We start from the raw sequence: 23,990 nt of genomic DNA, 5'->3' as shown, positions 1-23,990 counted from the left end.
TTGGTCTAGTGGCTAGATATAAAGCCGCAGCTCGCGAGTTCCTGGGTTCAAAACCGATAAAAAATTACTGTTTTTCAGTCAAAAATTTCTCAATAACAGCCCGGAGTGTAGAAATTGGAAGTGTGAACACTCCCGTGCCTCGAAAAGCACGTAAAGCCGTTGGTATTGGGGGCCACGGGATTATGAGAGTGAGGGAACAGATAGTGCATCTGTGTTTGCACACACACTTGTGTATAATATGTCCTGCATAGCTGGGTAATTTATTTTGAGATTGGCTGCTGTGGCCGAAATCGATTAGGAGGATATCATATAGTCTATACCAATCACAATAGGAATAGATTAAAACAAAATTTTAAATATGTTTAATTATGTTTAAAGTGACTTGCGAATAACTCCGCTATATTTTGCACTACAAACAGTTCTTAAATAATATATATTCGTTTGTAACACAACAATATTTCACTTAACTACTTAAATCCACTTTAATTTTACTTCCAAAGTTCCGAAAACAGTTTTGCCGACATTAAAGACGCCATTTTTCGATGAACTGACAATTAATATTAAGGTCTCGACCAAGGACGTTCGCTAAACGAATGGAGAACGAATGAATGTATACAGATAAAAATATATTATTTTAGTTTTTTTTTAAACAGATTTTTGTTTATTAATTTGTATATAATGTGAAATATTTATAAAAAATATAGAAATGTACCTAACATTCAATAAATATATTATTATTATGTATATTAAGTAACGAAAAAAAAAAAATTATAATTAAAGAATTATTTAATTTTAAAGAAATAACAATTTTAAAATCACGAAATGTTGATTACTTTTATGCATACCAACACTCAATTTATAGTTTCGAAAATAATACAAGACTAAGATATTCATCTCTGATCTTACGTATCTTTTTACTGGTGGTACGGCTTTGTGCAAGCTCGTCTGGGTAGGTACCACCCACTCATCAGATATTCTACCGCAAAACAGCAGTACTTGATATTGTTGTCTTGCGGTTTGAAGGGTGAGTGAGCCGGTGTAATTACAGGCACAAGTGACATAACATCTTAGTTCCCAAGGTTGGTGGCGCATTGGCTATGTAAGCGATGGTTGACATTTCTTACAATGCCAATGTCTAAGGGCGTTGGTGACCACTTACCATCAGGTGACCCATATGCTCGTCCGCCTTCCTATTCTATAAAAAAATAAAAAAAATGCACGGGTGATTATTCGGAATTAACAAAAGTTTTTTATTTCGACTTGGCTTTGTTTAAACGGACTGTGATTGAAACGGATTTTGTATTTACGTTATTTTTTTATTTTACTTGCAATCCATATAGCATATATCTATTAAAATTAACATAAAATTACGTTTTAAAACCAATAAAATATATCGTTCCATACTTTATCATTCATTCATTAACCCACTCATTCAAAAATTTCTCCTCACTAGTCTAAATCAAATGTCATGCCAATTCAAGGTCAAAGTTGTTTATTTACCTTCTTTCCTACTTCCGTTGGAATAGACTATAGATGCGTACTGGTAGTACTGGTAGTACCTTAAACTATGAAGAATATTATGTATGAAAAATGTTTTAAATTTTTATATAACTAGTTTCAAGTAAAATAATTGAGGTTTTTAAACTTTAACGTGTTACAATATAGCATATAAGAAAAAATACAAAACAATTCCATAACGAACACAGATTAAAAATAACGAAGATTTAATTAGATTTCACGGAATCGTTTAAAAACGTAATGAATCATTCGATTCGTTAATTTTAGGCAAACTAAAATACCAAAGCATACGCTATCCGACTATCATTCCTTCGTCACAGTGCGCGATGGCAAAGACTAAAAGAAACATACGGTAAACATCAAAGCGGGCATTTTGACGCCTCACTTAATACAACAAACTTCGTAAATGTCACAATAAATTATAATTAAATTTAAATGTCAGGTCGAATAATAATTATTGCGTTCGATTTTTAAAATTCATCACCGAATTATATATCATTTATTGAGTTTTAAACTACTTCATAATTAATAAAAAATAACCAGGATTTCTTTACCAATCCAAGGCCTTTTATACATAAAAAAAAAGGTTTAACATTAATTTTTTTTACCTTATTTCTTTTAACAAGTGATGCAAAGACACATCACCAGAAAGCATTCTCAATATGCAGTATTGCAAATCATCTAAAATAAAACAAAAAAATGATAAAAAAAGTTTAGCATAACATAAAATAAAAAAGTAATTGTGACAAACACATATAAAAATATATTTTTATTTCTTATATCGCGCGCACTGATCCAACTCCTCCGTGACTTCTCCATCCTACGTGACATTGGTAATAGCCTGCACCTGTCTCTTAGCAACAAATAAAAGCCACATAAATAATTCGATTTAATTGAATGAAAATTTAATTAACAAAATATTTTAATATATTATGACATTCACTTGCTGAAATTAATTTCATATACCGTTAACGAACATTGCAAATTTATCATAATTAGAAACTTTAAAAAATTCCATACTAACCTTAGTGAACATGAATATTTCGAAATTCGAAAATAGTGAGAAACGGTCTCTCATACAAATAGAAAATCTTCAAAAAATATAGTGTTTTTACTTATAGCTGTAGTTAATACTTGTAATGTTGATGCTGAGTGCACTTAGATTGTGATGGTGCCCGGTCATAAACACTCAGGCACATTAAAATAACATTAAATCAAATTAACGATACAACGGACAACCTCTGTGAAGATACAGATAATAACAAACCAAGCAAAAGGTGTTGCTATTTAAAAAAAATACTAATTACTACTATTTACCGCTTGAATTTAGCGTAAAGCTTATGCTTGGAGTCACAATAATAGCCCAAGGGATCTGAACGAAAGTTTTTTTTTTATAGAATAGGAAGGAGGACGAGCATATGGGCCACCTGATGGTAAGTGGTCACCAACGCCCATAGACATTGGCATGTAAGAAATGTTAACCATCGTTTACATCACCAATGCGCCACCAACCTTGGGAACTAAGATGTTATGTCCCTTGTGCCTGTAATTACACTGGCTCACTCACCCTTCAAACCGGAACACAACAATACCAAGTACTGCTGTTTTGCGGTAGAATATCTGATGAATATCTGTACCTACCCAGACGAGCTTGCACAAAGCCCTACCACCAGTAAGATCAAACCAACGACTGTATAGTTATATATTGTTATAGTTGTGAGCAATAAAAAAAAGTATTTAGCAATCAAGTTAATCCCATTGTTTACGTAAGTCTGTAAAGAATCAATATAAAACAATACCACAGATGAAAATGTGCACATATGACATCTGGTTGCCTGTTATACGGTTAAACAATAAATCTTCAATTGATCAATCATTATTTGAATTTTTATTTGTCAATCGCAGAGTTCAAAGACCAGATCGAATTTCCATCACTCGCAACCATTAATCCGCTCTACACTCTACGCTTATCTGATCTTTGATCAGAGCCAGGAATAGTGAGTTCGTTGACCCATAGTTGCATCAATTCATGTTAATTGTTACTGCAGTCGGTCAACTGTTTACCAACTTTGATGTTTGCTTCCTCTCAAATGTTATGTTTCAAATGAGATAAACATTTCGGGCACTTTCGAGATAGAAAATCGTTTTATAGCTTGAATATTTAGGACTACTGGTTGCCATTTGATGTTGAATACGCTTTGAGTTTTAAATAAAATTTATGATGAACGTTTTGGTGTGGTTGAAAAAAGTTGGTTTGAATTGTATGCTGAAATGTATTTTGATTTTAATGTCTTTATTTATTTTAATCTAATGCGTATATTCAGGAAATTTTATTTTATTTTTGCAGACAATGGGACAGCTATATAAATAAACAAGTTATAATTGTAAGCATTAAATTCTTGAAAACGTGGTTATCATTATCGCATTTATGTATGGCCTAAAGGCACTTAGACATTTAAGCCACCCCCCCACCCCCCTCTATTCCGAAGCAGTTAAGAGTAAAATGATATTATTTTGTCAGCTGTCGGAGCCCCTAGACCGAAGCCTCGTAGGCATTGGCTAAAATCTGGAGCTTGTGGTAATGAGTTTAAAAAAAAAATACATCGCACTCTGGAGACGCATTTCAAAGAGAGACTTTTACGGTTATTTTGTATTTAAATAAAATTTTTGTGGTATATAGGTGTAATTTCTTTATATAACATATAAATACACTTTCAAAATTTGATGTTCTAATGCCGTTTGTGGCTCAATATGTACGAATAATCTACTCGGTAGTTATGGGTGAAATACATTCTTCAAAGTACCTTCTTCACTGTATATAATTAATAATGTATATAAAATTTAATACCGAAATAAAATGTTCCATTTCAAAAGTAAAAAAAAAACAATAATATTATTCTTTAAACGAAAACCTCTGTTATTCTGAGTTATCGTTTTTCGTTTCCTTATTTTACATTACATACTATTTTTTTAAACGTTAAATTTATTCATGTCGACATCAATTTATACATTTCCGCGGTTGTAATTCGGGGAAGACTTCGTACGTGCCTCACGATTATAGGTAACTTGTAAAACGTTTAAATATTTATCACTTAAATACTATATTGCCTTCATTTAACTATAATATTAAACATAGTTATTATTTACATTAATAATAATTTTGCATTCGAAATATTAAAAAATATACAAATATTAAATGATTCAGTGAAACGGCCTCCTATCCGCTTGAGAAGGGATGGAAATTTGGATGCGTGGTGGAAGCTGCTTCAATGTGGATTGGTGTGTATAGATGAAGATTATATCGTTAAGATGTTAGTCTTGCGCTTTAACTCCCTCGGGACCTGTCGGATTGACGTCCCATCGGATTATGAGAGTGAGGTAATAGAGTGTATTTGTGTTCGCGCACTCAGTTGCCGTAATAGGTCATGCGCAATTGACGTGGTCAGCAGAATTTTATCTCAACATGTATCGACATGCAGGTTTCCTTACGATATTTTCTGAACACCGAGCACGAGATGAATTATAAACACAAGTTAAGCACATGAAATGTCAGTGGTGCTTGCCTGAGGTTGAACCGGGATACGGTTAAGATTCACGTGTTCTAAGCCTTGGGTCATTTCGGCTCTTTCCAGATCAGATCTTAGGAGACGAAAGCGTTCCCGCCTTTGTGTCTGGATTGTTCATGTTCTCTTTGTTTAAATATTATATCTAAGTTATCTCAATTACAAACACATGACAGAATCACGTGTTCATATTTATGGCTTCCGATTTCCAACCTTGTAGAATCTTGTTGCAATTAGATTATACAATCACACGAATCCGAGTTTAATTATAGTGCAATATTGACAAAACATTCGAAAATATGTTCAAGTACGAATTATAATCGTTTCGATACGAAATGAAAAAATATTAAAATAAAACTATCTGTTACGAATTTTCATGAAATTAGGTATGAAGCAAGCTCAAGCCCCTAGTAAGGACATAGGCTACTTATTTTGTCTAACACCTGAGACCACGATGAGACACGGGGGCAAGCCGCGAGTGAAAAGTAGATATACACAATATAATTTTATGATGAACTCGCTGGTACTACATTCTGGAGAGGTGGTAAATTTATGTTTTATTAAACTTGTCAAATGACGATTCAAAACCCCAATTTAAGCACTGGTGGTAGGGCTTTGTGCAAGCTCGTCTGGGTAGGTACCACCCACTCATCAGATATTCTACCGCAAAACAGCAATACTTGATATTGTTGTGTTCCGGTTTGAAGGGTGAGTGAGCCAGTGTAATTACAGGCACAAGGGACATAAAATCTTAGTTCCCAAGGTTGGTGGCGCATTGGATATGTAAGCGATGGTTGACATTTCTTCTGTTCTACATTTGAATATATAACTGTTATTAAATAGTAAGCTGTTCGTTTTTGCGTTACGTCCCATATAACTGAAACCGGTTGAAAATAATTGCTGTGTTTCGACTATAACAAAACAGCAGGCTTAAGGTATATAGGACTAGAAAATCAATACAAAATGATTTCGATTCTAGTTGAAGCGATTTCTCTCGTCAATATTTTCAATGTAAATATCAAATACGTTCATAATTTCTATACATTTTGTTGTTATCTACAAATGAAAGCGTCAATCGATATGTAATTTGTCTGTGCAATAATATACGGCATTACTTATAAACGATGCTTTGAGGCTGTTTAGTTAAACATTGTTTTCGCTCTTTCTGTCATTATTGATTTGACAATCGAAAGAAGAAGACAGCATTGTTGCACAATCATTATCCTACGTAAAATTTAAATATTCTGCCTGAAGTCAATACTTAATATTTAGCTTCCATGTTATTAGTGTAGCGTATAAAGCTGCAGCTGCGATGCAAACTCCAGGTCGAGGTCGTAAAATGTTATACTCCTCTAGAAAACTTTTTAGCAGACTGGAGTCTGAATGTTGGCTGTATTTACACTTGTGTTTGTACGCACTTGTGAAATAAAAAAAAAGTAATGAGGACATTCATCATACATTTGTAACCTCTTTTCGTAATTGTTGTTTGGAATAATGTGGTCTCCTATAATTGGTTATACATAATTAGTTTTAAGTAAATTTAAAAAGCATGTTTTAGATGTATGTTATGTTCAATGATTGGAGATCCAAATAAAAAAAAATCATTAGCTTCATATTAAAACAATTATAACATGCTATTGCTAATCTGGTTGGTAACAACTATTTCTAGATATATAACAACTTTTATTGGAATGTCTAAATACCATTAATATTTAAATGACATTTGAAATTTATTACAAAGTCGAAACATGGTTATAACGAGGCGATCTAAATCTTTCATACGATTATGGAGCCAAGGTCTCTGACGTAATCGGTTAATTTGATACAATATAGCGACATTTTAAGATATTAGAATAATTTCAAGTCTATTACAAAGTTACTCATTTAAAATGTTACATTAATTAGTAGAAATTCAATGAAATAAATAGACAACCTGATGAATAGGATGAACTATCCCTTCTGTCACTCATCGCACTCGTGAAATGTTGACAGCCGAATTACGATGATACTCTATTGAACGAAAGACATTGGCTATGTAAGAAATATTAACCAGACAAGCACAAGAATCATAACATCTTAGTTTTCACGGTTGGTGGCGCATTGGCGACATAAGCGATAGTTAATATTTCTTACAATGCCAATCTAGTCTAGTCTATGGGCGTTGGTGACCCATTTGCTTGTCCGCCTCCTTATATTATAAAATAAAAATCATTTTTTGCATATTACGTCGGAAACAACATTAAAAAAAATATCTGAATAGATTTAAATATTATGAATACATGGATATTTATTACATATGTTATTATTAGAAATACTGTACACTTTATAATTTTAGAACATTATATATTTACTAAATGCGTCGTCAAATATGTATATAAAATGTTCACTTCTTTATAATTAAACTGGCTTGCGAATCCTGCCAACCGGAACGCAATATAAAATATACACATTTTGTGTTAAATTACCTATCAACTGTTAACTGAACTGTCTTTATAGTTTACGGTTCGTTCATTTAATAAATAAACGTGAAAATTAAGTTTCAACCAAAATGTTCATTTGAGTCCAATTCTTTTACATATATTTTTTGTCAAATCGTCCTGTTTTGGAGAAGCCCACGGTTCGATTTCTTGTTAAAAGAATTTTTATTATGGCAACTTACAGGTAAATTTAAAAAGGCATTGCAACTCATACGGGATATTAGCTGGTATAATAAAATACGGTACATAACCATAATATTATAAATGAGAGTTAAGTTGCTTATTTATTTGTTTATTACGCTTTCGCGTCTTAAGCTTAACTGTTTTTTTAAATATGAAGCAAACACAATGTATATATGAACATGTGTACTAAAAACTTAATAATTTTTAATATTGTGATTTACTAACATCATACATCGCAATTATAGGCTAAGTCATCATAAAATTATATATAAAACTAGTTTTGCTCACTCCTATTTAACATATTTAAATCTTAAACATTAAAAACAATGTGCATTACGAAACATAAATTAAAAAATAAAAAATAAACTGACAAAATATGTCAAAAAATAAGGAAACAAAAATTATTTAATTTTTGCTTCGTTTGATTCAATCGATCGTCATGAAATATTTGCACACACGTTGTCAGGGGCCGTAAAGGGCACCCCTGCATCCCAGTAAAGGACATAGGGTTCTTAACAAGGGTTCTTAACACTTCCTCCACACACGTAAACGAAGCTAAGCGGAAACTATCATTAAATAAATTACAAGATAGATGGACTTGGTTGGGAGTAACTAAGTATATGACGAAGAAATTGAGATAAATGAAAGAGGATAACACTAATCTGACACTTTTTATTATATAAAATAGGAAGATGGACGGCCAGATGGGCCACTTGATGGTAAATGGTCACCATCGCCCATAGACGTTAGCGCTGGAAGATATACTAATCATTCCTTACATGATCAATGCGCCACCGCATTTTACTGGTGGTAGGGCTTTGTGCAAGCTCGTCTGGGTAGGTATCACTCACTCATAAGATATTCTACCGTAAAACAGAAGTACTTGGTATTGTTGTGTTCCGGTTCGAAGGGTAAGTGAGTTAGTGTAATTACAGGTACGAGGGACATAACATCTTAGGTGGTTGGTGGCGCATTGGCGATGTAAGCGGTGGTTAACATTTTTTACGTTGCCAATGTCTATGGGCGTTGGTGACCACTTACCATTAGGTTGCCCATTTGCTCGTCCACCTACCTATAATATATAAAAAAAGAACCTTTGGAACTAAGATGTATTGTCTCTTATGCCCATATTTACAGTGGCTTCAACCCGGTTCACAACAATATTAAGTATTGCTGTTTGGCTGTTAAATATGTGATGAATCGGTGGTACCTACCCAGAGGGGCTTGCACAAAACCCTACCACTAAGTAAAACAATTCATCCCATTTAGAAATAAATGCACAGTACAGTAACAGCCTGTTAATGTCCCACTGCTGGGCTAAGGCCTCCTCTCCCTTTTGAGGAGAAGGTTTGGAGCTTATTCCACCACGCTGCTCCAATGCGGGTTGGTAGAATTCACATGTGGCAGAATTTCAATGAAATTAGACACATGCAGGTTTCCTCGCGATGTTTTCCTTCACCGTTAAGCACGAGATGAATTATAAACACAAATTAAGCACATGAAAATTCAGTGGTGCTTGCCCGGGTTTGAACCCACGATCATCGGTTAAGATTCACGCGTTCTTACCACTAGGCAATCTCATTCATTCATCAGAAATAAATGCGAATGATAAATATCGTCTACATAAGTTATTCTTTTAGCCTGCGTTGAGATTCACCGCAGTGGTCGAAATTTGATTAAGGACTTCTAGTAACTTAAATACTACACACCAAAGAGGTAACTTTAAACGTTCGCAGTTCAGATTCATCATATCAGCCGAAAGACGTCCACTTCTGGACAAAGACTACCCCCAAGGATTTCCACGTTGGCCGGTCTTGCGCTAACCGCATCCAACGGCTTATCGCGACTCGTTCTAAGTTGTCGGTCCACCTTGTAGGGGGCCTGCCCACGCTGGATAACTTGCCGCAGCGTATGTATGTGGTCTATGGTGCTAAAGACTTTCCGGAATCCGGCTTGTTCGGGTGGCTGGTCGTCAAGTCGTCAAGCCTTTGCTCGAGACGATTCGTAATGACTCTCGAAAACAACTTGTAAACATGGCTCAGCAGTGAGATGGGACTATAATTCTTCAGAAGGGTTTTATTTTTTTTATTTTTTTATAGAATAGGAAGGCGGACGAGCATATGGGCCACCTGATGGGAAGTGGTCACCAAACGCCCTTAGACATTGGCATTGTAAGAAATGTCAACCATCGCTTATACAGCCAATGCACCACCAACCTTGGGAACTAAGATTTTATGTCCCTTGTGCCGTCATTACACTGGCTCACTCACCCTTCAAGCCGGAACACAACAATAACAAGTACTGCTGTTTTGCAGTAGAATATCTGATGAGTGGTTGGTACCTACCCAGACGAGCTTGCACTAAGCTCTACCACCAGTAAGTATCACCCTTCTTAAAGAAAAGTAGCACCACACTTCTGTGCCATGCCTTTGGCGTTTGACCTTTGGCTATGACGGAGTTAAAAAGCCTCTGAAGAGCCCTGAGGATCTCTGTACCACCCGCCTTCAGAAGCTCGGCTGTAACATCATCATCACCAGGTGCCTTGTTGTTTTTGAGTTGTTCGAGAGCCATTCTAATCTCGAAAAGACTGACGTCCTGATAATCTTCAGTGTAGTGTCGGGTTAGTCTTGCTCTGGGATCTGCAGCATGACTACTGACAGGTGATTGAGCTGTCGTGTACAGCTGACCATAGAACTTCTCAACCTCTTCCAACAGCTCAGATCTTGATGCGACTATTCTGCCATCCTCAGTTTTCAGCCTTGTCAGTTGATTCTGACCAACAGACAGATATCTGGCGAACACTTTAGAGCCTTTGTTCCGTTCGATGGCCTCTTTAATGCGCATTGTATTAAATTGGCGAGTGTCGCGAGTCAGAGACTTTGAAATCTGTTTGTTGATCAGCCGATAGCTAGCAGCATCAGCTGGGGATGTCAGAACCATTTTCCGTCTTTCCTCCATAAGCCGTAGGATGGAGGCAGAGATCTTTTTGGTTCCTTTTGTAATGCTGGTCTTGAAGGCCTTAGACCCAGCCGTACGGACAGTTTCCACAAACCTGTCGTTGTATGTGACCACTTCCTCGCAGTCTGCTAGGCAATCGAATCGGTTTTGGAGTTCGAGCTGAAAGGCTTCGGGATTTCGAATTTGAAGAGGTGATGGTCGGAGCGTAGACTTCATCAGTCGGAGCCTCTGGAGTTTAACATTGATATTTAATGAGCCTCTTACTAGTCTGTGATCGCTCCCAGATTTGATTGCATTGATCACGGAGACGTCATTAAATATTTGTCTTCTCGTCGATAAGATGAAGTCTATCTCATTCTTGGTTTTCCCATCAGAGCTCACCCAGGTCCATTAACGTTGACCTGGCTTCTTGAAAAAGGAGTTCATCATAAAGAGTCCCTCCTGCTCCATAAAGTCGGCCAACATCTGTCCCCGAGGGTTGTGGTCTCCAATTCCATGTGGTCCTTTAAATCATCACCGAATCGTTTGCCCAGCTTCGCGTTAAAGTCCCCCATTACAACAGTGAAATGAGTCTTATTGGTACGTATGGCATTAGATAAATCCTCATACATGACCTCAACCTCATCGTCGAAGTGTGTCGAAGGCGGCGCGTTTACCTGTATGACCTTCAAAGAATACCGCTTGGTGATTCTGAGTATACTGTATACTGATACGCCACCCTAGTCGACACGCTCTCAATTTTCACAACGTTGTTAACGAGGGACTTGTGGACTATGAACCCGACACCACCTTGAGACAGTTGATCGCCCTCTAGAAAATAGAGAAGGTTACCGGATTTCAGGATCATCGTATCCTCCCCCTGTCTTCGGACTTCGGATAATCCGATGATATCTCAGTGTAACCTACTCAGTTCTTCCTCCAGTTCGATGATCTTCTCGTCTCGCAGTGTACGCGTGTTATATGTTGCCAGGGCCAGAGATCGTCGGTGTTGGTAACACGAAATCTGCCGGGGATTCTTAGCACCCCCTGCCCCGCCGTTACCACAGCTGTTACCAAGGCAGGGCTGCCGGGGCCTAGGGGCCGTTGTTTAGTTGCGCGAATCATTGAGGGGATATGCCATAATCGCCACGCTTGGCAGACGGGTTGGCGATCGCAGTAAGTTAGTCATAGTACTCAGAGAGACGCTGCTGCCCGTTCTCTGGTGAATATTCTCTCTAGAGATGAATATGAAGAGGTGTATATTCTCTCTTGAGATGATAGGATTATAAAAAATATCATCCGTATTTTATATAAAACCACACAAACATACATTATTTACTTTCCAAAAAGACATTTTGTCTTACATGGTAACACACTTTTGTTTGAACGAATTAAACCAGAAATCGTAGCATTTAATATACGTAAAGATAAAATCACGACAAATAACGAAGGTAACGAGTAATTTCTCGCTCCGCTGACCAACCCCGGATGCATTACATCGAATAACGGTCCAGATATTATCGTCCTTAACACATTGTAATAAAGATTAAGTTCCCTTAAGTATTTCATTTTATTTCACACATCTAAATTTACTATCGAATTCCTTGGAAAGGCAGTTTTGTAAGGCATATAATATATTTATAAAATTGTACTGAAAATTAACGGTTTGGTTTTTAACTAGTTATGTTAAAATACGCTAATGGCTTAATCCAAAACAATAATAATGTTCACTGATTCTTGAATTATATAATTTACAACCATATTGAATGAAAACCAGTCTAACAACATTCAGATTTATACAATCTAAAATAGATTCTTAATACATTGCACTAGCGTTCAATGTTAATTGAAAAACCGGTTTGCCTTATGATGCGAAACCAATGTCGTTCCTAAAGAGTCAAGGCAACTATACTAACCTTAAAGCGCTTCCTTGCTCCCGAACATCGACACCATTGATAGGGTCATCTGCCCTGGTCGGCAAACCCGACATTTTGCACCAATCAGCGCACGGAACGCAGTCCTCCGCCAATTAGAGGCGTTTATCGCGTCATCGTGACAATCGATTAGCCAATCGGTTCATTGTCTGTAAAAAGGCAGTTACGGATTTAAATTCAGAAAGCGAATCAGCTGAACATATAAGGCGAAAGGAAAGGAAGTTGTAATCGTAATATAAATCGCCGTTACATAACTGTTTATCAAATATAAATCGGTTTAAGGCGGTTTAACATATGGAGGACGATCGCTCACTTAACCGATATATTTTGCTATTTGCTCGGTACAAGCTTTGTAGGAGATAATTCCTTCGCAAACGCTGTACACAAACCGCTAATATCTTGTTTTAATTCGTTGTAGCAGGTGAGTAAATAAGAGCAATTATACTGTTGGGAGGCATAACTAAGATCAGTAGAATTGGCGTCGTTCTGGCAATGCTGACTGAGTGCTGACATTACTGATACCTAATATTAGTTTACAGTGCCGTTGGTCAGACATGACCAGTCATCATAATGTGGTACATAATATGCTCATCCTCCTCTCTCTCTCCTCTCCTCTATTTCCAAAAACAATAGGCGTATTAATCATAATGGTATTGGACAGCTTGATGATATTGTGGTGATGGTTACACCGGCTCAATCACTCTTCCAACAGTATTATGAATAGCATGTTTGCTCGGAGGTAGAATAACGAAGGACGCGATTGATGAGCGTCGTCGGGTTTCAAATAAATTGAATATATATATTTTTTAATTCGATTCGTTTTGGAATAAAGTACTTAATAAAATTCATTGGATTTGATATACGACTCCTGTGTCCTGTGACTGGCTTAAAGGCTGACGAATATCGTTTATTACACTAAAAATATATATTGATTTCCAATGCAATTAAGCGTAATTAAATCCCAGATCGAACCTACGACTTTCATATCGCTAGGCGGCCCAATACCGTTGGGCTATTGACGCTTTCACGCTATATTGACGATAAATTATAAAAAAATATATAAATAATAGCAACATTTAAATGTATATTTAAATTACCTTATTGTATATAATAACTCTTAAATAGTTTCGAATAATTATAAAGCGATCAAGTTATTGTTTCCCAAGGTTTAATATACCGAAACGATACTATAATCGTAGCGACGGTAAACGAGCCATTTATATATGACATTATATACTTATTTTATTTTTTTATTTTTTTTTTTATAGAATAGGAAGGCGGACGAGCATATGGGCCACCTGATGGTAAGTGGTCACCAACGCTCTTAGACATTGGCATTGTAAGAAATGTCAACCATCGCTTACATATCCAATGCGCCACCAACCTTGGGAACTAAGATTTTATGTCCCTTGTGCCTGTAATTACACTGGCTCACTCACCCTTCAAACCGGAACACAACAATATCAAGTATTGCTGTTTTGCGGTAGAATATCTGATGAGTGGGTGGTACCTACCCAGACGAGCTTGCACAAAGCCCTACCACCAGTAAAATGTTTATGTAATTATATAAATCTTTTTCACCATTCTGATGATGAAACTAATATATTTTATGGGAACAGATAAAAATATTTTTTAATAATAATTTAGTAGATAAATGAAACTAAAACGCGATATATAATAATTTGTTTAGAAATCCAAGATTCTAGAATATTGAAACTGTTTTACTCGTAAACTTTGAATTATATTATCTCGACCTCTTGAGTGAAACATTCTCGTAGTAGAGTGGGCTCTTCCTTACTGGCCAGTCCGGATATGAGGATCTGGGTTTCCCCCATTACCCGAGCAATTCCTCACTAGAAGCTGCGTTTTTTTTGTATTCATGAATTGATTTCTCATGTATTAAAATATATCTGGGTTATATGACGTTATTCATTAATGTTGTTTAGATGTTAGTTAAGCTCTGATTTCTCTCTTTCTGTAATTACTAATATGATATTCAAAAAAAAGAGACAGCATTGTTTATCTAATCACTGGCAACACTAAACAATAAAAGTTTTTAAGTATGGCCGATAATAATATCAATTTTACTGGAGTAGTTAGTATAACAACATTAAATATACATAGAGGTGGACATTTTGATTATCAATACGACACAAAAAATAATTGAAGTTAGTCGTAAATTTAATTTAAATCGAATAAATTCGTTGATGTTGATGTTAGTGGCCTCGTTCGTTGAGTTCATTATAGTCCCGATATATGGGGGTCGACTGCTTTTGTAGTTAATTTAAATCATTAATATTGTATGGTATGTAGTAGGTTCGTGACGTTGTAATGTTTGAACAAACTATCACAAGAAAAGTAGCAAAGGCGTTTTTTTTTTAATAAAACTTATCTGTAATTCATTCAATATATTTATGTTAAATATAAAACAGTCTGTATAAAAGAATATGCGACAGTATCCCATAAAAGCTTATAACTAGTAGAAATAAAATTCGTAACGCCTGCTTTCCAATTACGTAAGGCACAGATAACGTTTTTTGGACATATATATGCATATGTAATAAAATACCGAAATACATTATGTATTGACCATTTAACAAATTAAAAAATTTAATAAGTTACAATTAATAATAAATCATATAAACCATTAAATAATACTTTTTAGATAAAAATGCTTGGATTTCAACGAACCGCATAGATATTATAGATTTGATTTATTTAAAAAACTACGCGAGTTTAATAAAATACAATTGATTCAAGATGATTAATTCTATAAACGGCGACACATTTACGAGCACTTTTAAAGCGTCATTTCGCATATCATATTAAATGTAAAGCTACCACCGGTTCGAAATGTATTCTACCCAGAAGTAACGATTTATAGTGTTATATTTTATCATGAATACGTTTTGAAATGTTTTATTATGAGTTTACATTTATTTTTATCTTAATTTAACTGCTCCGTCCTCTAACCGAACATCTTCCACCCAAGTTTGTTTGTGTGTGAGAGAGACAAAGAGAAGAAAAAAAATTACTATTAAGATTCACGTGGTCATCTCGTCCTTAAATTCTACTTTTACCTAACACTAATTTCAATACAACATTGTACACACACACACACGAACAAAAGCACATAACTAAAACATAACACAAAAGCCGATACTTACGTAAGTGTTAACAATCTCTTTGCACGTATACGTTATTTACTTAACGAACTATGTTTAATTGGAGCCGTCTGGGGTGTAGTGGCGTAACCAGAGATTTCGTCTAAAACGACGGCAGACTGGCAGACGGCCCATTTTATGGTGCATGCGCAGTGTGACACATATATACTAGACATCACAAAGTAACGATAACTTATATAAAAAAAAACCAGACAGTTATCAAAGATTTCGATTTAAAGGCTCGTTTGACAGGCCTTCTTTTAAATAAAATTGGTAGGCGGCCGGACTAATAAGCCACCTAATGGTAAAAAGTCACCATTGTCCATAGCAATTTAAGAAATATTAACCGTTAATTACATCTCCAATGCATCACCAACATTGGGAACTAAGATGTTATATCCCTTGTGCCTGTAACCTGTTACACGGACTTTGACTGATACTTCTGAAAGGATTAATAGCTAAGGGACTATCTATAATCCACCTCTTTTCATTCCTTTTACATCCTCTTGAAATAGTCTAACACTCCTCGTATGCCTTATACGCTACTTCTCAAACGCAACGTAGTTTTTTCCTTTAAGCGCAATTTTTTTGCTAAAAGGAATTAGACCGATATGGAAACTTGTTTTTTAAATTACTATTAGCAATTAAAATTAAGTATGCATTTAAAAATCGAATCGTTTTTTTTTTTATTCAACATTAATATACATAGATAACCATAAAATGATACTGGTATTTCGTTGCGACTTCGCATGGCATGTGTCATTGGATTGCGAGTGAGGGAATTGAGAATATACTTCTGTGTTTATAACTGTGCGTGTTTGCACTCGCGCGTATTTGATAATAGTTTATAAAAATCAAATTGGTTGCCTGGAGTAGATCACTGTATAAGGCCGCCTTTGCATACTATATGTACTACGTGTTCATTTATTGTTTGTAAATTATGTGCAATAAATACGTAATAAATAAAATTACAACCAAGTTAGCAGTAACGTTTAACAAGAAACCACAGGGTTTCATAGTTCTCATACAAAGTAACATAACAAGCGTTATTATTATCATCTGATAAAAAACGTTTAGACCCTGTTGATATAAATATCGTTACGCTAAACATTTAACAATGTCAGTTCACTTGACATTGGCAATTTACCGCCAACCTTGAGACGTGCACAAATTGTTTATCTCTTAGTTGAATTTTAGCAAAATCATCGTTTACAACGTAACGAAAGCAATGATTCGTCTCAGAGTCTGGTTAGGAAGACATATACAAGAAAACATCTCGAGCCACTTCACGGTATAAATACTCCTTTTATATATTAGTAGTAAATAACGATGCTGTATTCCGTGGTTTCGTTAAATTTGAGTGACACTAATATATATGTTTGTTTCATAAATTTATAAATTAATAACTCGTAAATTGTACCTTACTGCTGGGTTTTGATGCTTATACACCATTCTCATGTAATGGGGTCGGTGAATATATGTAATTGGTCATACCGCCCATTGACATTGGTGATGTAAGAAATATTAACAAAATCGCACATCCAATGCGCCACCAATCTTAGAAACAAAGATGTTTTTTTTATATATACATATAATAGGAAGGCGGACGAGCATACGGGCCACCTGATGGTAAGTGGTCACCGACGCCCATAGACATTGGCATTGTATGAAATGTTAACCATCGCTTACATCGCCAATGCGCCACCAACCTTGGGAACTAAGATGTTATATCCCTTGTGCCTGTAATTACACTGGCTCACTCACCCTTCAAACCGGAACACAACAACACCAAGTACTGCTGTTTTGCGGTAGAATATCCGATGAGTGGGTGCTACCTACCCAGACGAGGTTGCACAAAGCTCTACCACCAGTATATGTTATCTCCCTTATGGGTATAATCACACAGGCTCACTCGGCTGTTTCTTTATCAGATTTTCATTCAGGCACAAGATGAATTACATAACTACATAAGTTGTTAAACATAAGCTAGGCCCACCACCATCACCAATTATTTTTATTGGGACACCAATTATTTTTACTAGTAACCCAATAAAAATAATTGGCCTGGTGATGGCCGGGGTTTTAACCCTCACTTGTCGTTTAAGATTCACACGTGCTACTAGGGCACCTGGATTCTTTACAAACGGTAGTTATTTTATTAAGACTATTTCAAGACCATTTAATACTTCTGTATAAAATAAAAGGCTTGTCAAGTGAACTTGAAAACCAATAATATAAATAATTTATTTTATTTTCAATCAGTATTGGTATTGCGATTATTTGCGATATAATTAGCCCGTATTATTCTAATTATTGTTGTTATGCCATTCGTTCTCTCGACCTGAATTGCCTTAGTTTAGTAAACATTACGTTGGATCCCAATGACCTTGTTCTACAATTCGGTTAGTAGTTTATGGTAAATATCCGTCCGTATTCACATGTGGCAGAACTTCAGTGAAATTAGACACATGCAGGTTTCCTCACGATGTTTTCCTTCATATGGTATCATATGGTAAATAACGTACGAGTAAATATTAATGGATCAAAGTTCAATATAAAATTTACTCCTTTTCTAAGTTCAAATTTAAATTTCTTTAAGCAACAATGTTAGTCAAAAAAAAAAACTACCGTTATAATGAAATGTAATACCTTTTAGTAATTAGTTAATTATAGTTAAAATATTTGCAAGTAAATATAGTGACTAAGCATGTATATTATGTTTAAAGTAATAAATTGAATTGAATTGAATACTGACGTACTTTCGATTTGGAAATAAAACGATCGAGACCGGATAAAAACCAGCGAAAGAAAATCAACGCCTTTTTTTAAGGTTAAAAAGTTTTTTTTTTTTAATTTTTAATAGAAATTGTCAGGAGTCGATAGTTCCATTCCCAAGCTGAGCTGATTCATGAACTCGCTAATTGTAAAACCTTTGCACGCAAACGTTCTTTTACATTTTTTTATTTAGCAACAGTTCTGCAACAAGATATTTATTTGTGACATTATAAAATTCGTATATCATTTGAACTACTGCTTCATGGACGGAGGTCAATCATAGTGGAGGCTTTTTAGTTTCAAACTCTGGATAAAATCGAACAATGTCGCGATTTCACTCCAGTCACACAGACAAGCCATCTTCGCTAAGGATATAGTCCACAAATGTTTACGCAAATACAGATGCACTATGTATAACCACGCTCTCATACGCTATCTCAACAGGCGATCAGACTGGACCAAAGAGAGTTCACATCTAAATGCTTTAAGTACTTTCTTTAGTCTACTGAGAACTTTATGTCAGAAAACCCAATGACTTTTATTACACTTTTAAGCTAACAAGACATTAGAAAAACCACGGCGATAAGAGTTTTCCTTCCTTCCTTGAACACCGTTCCCTCAGTACTTACCGTTTTAACATATATAATAACTATTTAGCAAAATCGTTTCCTACACGAATACATATTTACTTCAACCTTAAATTTTTACAAACGTATAATTAAATTATTTAATAAGTTCCTCATAACAAAAAACATTCTCGTATTAATATTAAGTAAGTTTTTTTTACTGTAAATATGAATACTTATACTATGTCTTTGCTTTTATTTTTTTCTCAAGCTTCTTATTATAAAATTGTAATCCTATGTGGCCTTACTTTAGTAATGAGTAATAACCGTACAACCATTTCTGTAACGTTGTTAATTACAAGTAAAAATTAATAAATAAATAATATTGTTAGAATCAGAAGTGTGAAATAAATTTAATAATAACCTGTTAGGTTTGTAAATTAAATTATGACTTTAATGATAACGAAACATTAATAATCATTAAATAACACACTACTTTTTAAATAATTTTTCTGAAAATAAACACACTTGCAAACTTCACAAATACAGATAGCGATTTCTCGTTGGTTGTTAACGGTACGAAAGCCGATAAGCAAGTCCGCTCGGCATCATTACACACGTGACTTATAATCTCGGTAGGTAGGTTTGACAGCTCCGTAACCGTAACCGTAACAGCCTGTGAATGTCCCACTGCTGGGCTAAAGGCCTCCTCTCCTCTTTTTGAGGAGAAGGTTTGGAGCTTATTCCACCACGCTGCTCCAATGCGGGTTGGTAGAATTCACATGTGGCAGAATTTCAGTGAAATTAGACACATGCAGGTTTCCTCACGATGTTTTCCTTCACCGTAAAGCACGAGATGAATTATAATCACAAATTAAGCACATGAAAATTCAGTGGTGCTTGCCCGGGTTTGAACCCACGATCATCGGTTAAGATTCACGCGTTCTTACCACAGGGCCATCTCGGCTCTTTTGACAGCTCGGAGGGGGTGAATTATAATATATTACTTCTTGGGGTATAAGAAATGATATTAAATTCAGTCTCCAAAGTCTTAAGGGCTTTGTGCAAAACCGTCTGGGTAGAAACAACCCACTCACCCACCCATTCTAACAGCTATACTTAGTAGTATTGTGATCGGGTTTGAAGGGTCCATAAGCCAGTGTAACTACAGGCGCAAGGGATTTAATTCCTACGATTGGTTGCGCATTGGAAATGTTAGGTTTAATGTTTCTTACAGTGCCAATGTCCATGGGCACTGTCCACTTACCATCAAGCCAGATTACCAGTCTGCTCACCAATTTGGAATAAATAAAAAATCACATTCCGCAAATCTTAATACTGATAAAATTAAAAGTTCAAAAAGTGCAATTCATTTCACTCAACCTAATTACGCCCGAGGTTGTCTGTTATAGATTGTTATCAGTGATAAGGTCGCATTTGCATGTATTTGTTTTTTATGCTAATTAAACGTGACTTCGCTCGCGTACTATTTAATAAATTTATTTTAATTTAATTATACTTACTTTATTTTAATTTACTCTTATTCAATCGTTTAATTACCGAGATAATCTCCATCTCGGAAAATAGGAAATCTTAACCAAACGGTTTCAGTTCAATGAACTTTTATTTGCTTAAATTGTGTTTATAACGCATCTCGTGAAAACCTCGTGCGGATTCGTGAGTCGGATAAAGATATTTCTTCGAATAAGCTCAAAATATTCTCAAGAAGACTATAATGATAGGTTGTTACTGAAACGTGATTTTATTTAATAATTATCTAAATTTAATAATAATAATAATATCCTCGGACATTTTTCACACACGGCCATCTGGTCCCAAATTAAGCTTGTACAGAGCTAGTGCTATGGAAACCAGCACCAGTATATCAGTATATATCAGTTATAGTATATCAGTTATCTGGTTTCCATAGTACAAGCTCTGCTTAATTTGGGATCAGATGGCCGTGTGTGAAAAATGTCCCAGGAATCATTTTGTAATTTAGTGCTATAGATTTTATATCTAAATATAACCCATTCCAGTGACAGAAGTAAATGTACATAACCAGCCGTGAACTTGAACAGATATAACCTTCGAGCTCTAAATAACTTGTGAATTTATAAACAAATGACGTTTTGAATTGTGTATTGAATGAATGGAATAAAAATTAAAATATATATATGCACATAAATTAATCAAGAACGGCTTGTAATTTAGCAGGGCTATTAGCAAATCGCATTGAATATGTAAAACTAAGATTCGTTTATCTTTAATCTGCCATTGGATTATAGTATGTAAAGATAGATATGTACGATAGATAGATGGATAAATCTGCTATCTCCTCCATAGTATAGACCTATTCATTTATGTTCTCATTCAATGAGGATAACTACCTTTTAAATATTCAAATTCAACTTGTCACCTTTAAGACCTCGCCTATTATTCTTAATGTTTATGTTTTTGCAATTAAAATTTATTATAATGTAAAATGTATATTGTCCTCATATTACTTTGTCACTTATGTTGACTATCATTAAACCATCGTATGGTGTAAGTGATAAGGACATGGTACATACTTGCGCGATCAAGCGATGCGAAGTTCTGGAAGTAACGTCCTACTGCTGCGAGAATGCGTTGCTGACTGGTGATCAAATGGACGATACGACCTTGAAGTAGCTTAAAGTAACGATAAAAATATTATAAAACGTCCCACTGCACCACGCTGCTCCACTGGTAGAATACACATGTGGCATAATTTCAATGAAATCAGACACATACAGGTTTCCTCACGATGTTTTCCTTCACCGTCGAGCACGAGATAAATTATAACCACAAATTAAGCACATGAAAATTCAGTGGTGCTTGCCCGGGTTTGAACCCACGATCATCGGTTAAGATGCACGCGTTCTAACCAATAGGCCATCTCGGTTCGATAAAAAAAAAAAACAAAAACATTAGTTTCGTTTATTTGTTCTACTAAGGAATTAATAAAAACATTAAAACTACTTACAAGGTTATGTGAATTGTTTATATTTCTAATGTATATAGCCATAAATAACTGACAGGCGTCAGGTACGCTTTCTCTCAGGCAGACTTTAGTCTTTGACAAAGTTACGCCCACATCCGCTATTGTATAAAAGTAACTAACTGCAAAACCCGGCAGATGTTGTACAGTGTATGCAATATACTAAACACACATTGCGATCGATTCAAGTTTATAAAAGTTGCTGAGACGCAACGTCATTTAGCGGCGTGTTACAAAAAAAATTTAAAAATATAAAAACTAACATTATAGATACAAAATACATAGCTCATTCATAAAAGACATTCTACTATGATTTATATGGAGCTTAAAATCGGTACATGTTTCAAACTATTAAAAATATCAAAAATCCCCAACCACCCATAGTCTAAGCAAACGAAGTCGCATGAACTAAACGGAAATACGATAATTATACAAAGAGACAAACAAAATAATCCACAGACTTAAGAATGTTGATTCAGGGTCAGTTGAAAAAAAAAAAACAATTGACAAAAAAATATCTTACAAGGCTATGTTTTAGACCATTCCCTGTACGTGTCTAGACTGCTGTGCAATTGTAATTGGGAACCATTACAGTATTTACTAAAACGGCTACTTCTCCTGTTGCATATTTACGAAGGATCGTTATCTACAGTGAAATTTTCTTTAAATGTTTAAGTGACATATTTTTTACATTATAATTTAAAACGGTTAAAACTAAAGTGATAATAGCCCCGTAGATTAATGACGTGGGTTTAAATAAAAAATAGTGGGTTCCAAACTAGATGATTGTGAAGTTAAATTTGTATGACAGTGTTCATATTAAATCAGCGAATGAAAATTACGCGTATCGTTTAATCAACACTAAACGTGCGAAAATTTCAGATCTCTTTATTGAAAAAAATACTAGCAATGCCCGATTTTAATGAATTATTAATATTCCTGATTACCTCTCCAATTAAGAGAACAGCTCGTGTGTTAGCACGATATTAGCCAAAAGGATCGAACCTGCGCTTTTACATCGGTAGGCGGCCCGTAAGCCATTATACTATTTACAAGACCCACATGGGTTCGCTGTTGTCTGTAGTAAGCTGCTTAATAAAACTAAATCTATAAATATACGTATTGAAAGTAAAGATTTTAATATGAATATGATTTGAATCTGAACACGAGCCAACCTTTAGGCCCTCGGGTAAATAGGCCTAAGGTCATTTGCCATTTCGACAGTAAATTTTTCTTATAAAATATATGATACATACACAATTATTTTAACCAGACTGTTTCATAATTATTCATACATTGTTAACTTGTAGTTATGTTGTATGTGTGTGTGTATGGAATAACTGATCAATCAACCCGTACAAAAACAGCGTAGTAAAATAAACTCCAACCCCTTTTCCTCAAAAGAATAGGTCTTAGCCCGAATGGGAAATTTTATTACTACTAATTAAATCTAGAACCTCGTTCAGCTCACCTTTCCATAGTAGGTTCACTCATTAATTACTTGTTTCATTAATACCACAAATTCCTTAAACGTAAGCTATAATGTCAAGGCAAACATTATTAAAATCGGTCAATGGATTTATTTTCAAGTCATTCAGTCTGTCACGATTTTAATTATTATTTTAAATATAATTACGTACTTGTATTAATGAGAGACTTTTGTTTCAATCGTAATGTGATCTCGTGATGTGATAAGGGCGTTTAAGGTTAAGCGTGCTTGTTGCGAGGCGAAAATATAATCGAGATGATATGAGTTGTTTGTTGTGTAGCAACTTTCCAAATTTACTAGCAGTGCTCCGTGGTTTTGCCATACTTGGTGGGCTTCGCACGTACCAATCACTAATCAGGGGC

The 23,990-nt window shown here is 35.1% G+C and overlaps 1 protein-coding gene across 1 annotated transcript in view; it reads right to left on the bottom strand.

The window, feature by feature from the left end:
• The window catches only part of LOC126778416 (pleckstrin homology-like domain family B member 2), a 106,471-nt gene that overhangs the window by 58,581 nt on the left and 23,900 nt on the right, over positions 1 to 23,990 (bottom strand). The window contains exon 2 of the mRNA XM_050501916.1: positions 12,595 to 12,761. Within this exon, the coding sequence (XP_050357873.1) occupies positions 12,595 to 12,668 (74 nt within the window). The 5' untranslated portion in view covers positions 12,669 to 12,761. The remainder of the gene's footprint in view (positions 1 to 12,594; positions 12,762 to 23,990) is intronic.

Source organism: Nymphalis io, chromosome 26, assembly GCF_905147045.1.
Source record: "Nymphalis io chromosome 26, ilAglIoxx1.1, whole genome shotgun sequence".
Classification (NCBI taxonomy): domain Eukaryota; kingdom Metazoa; phylum Arthropoda; class Insecta; order Lepidoptera; family Nymphalidae; genus Nymphalis; species Nymphalis io.
Note: the sequence above shows the minus strand (reverse complement) of the source record. Positions and strands in the feature narration are given on the sequence as shown.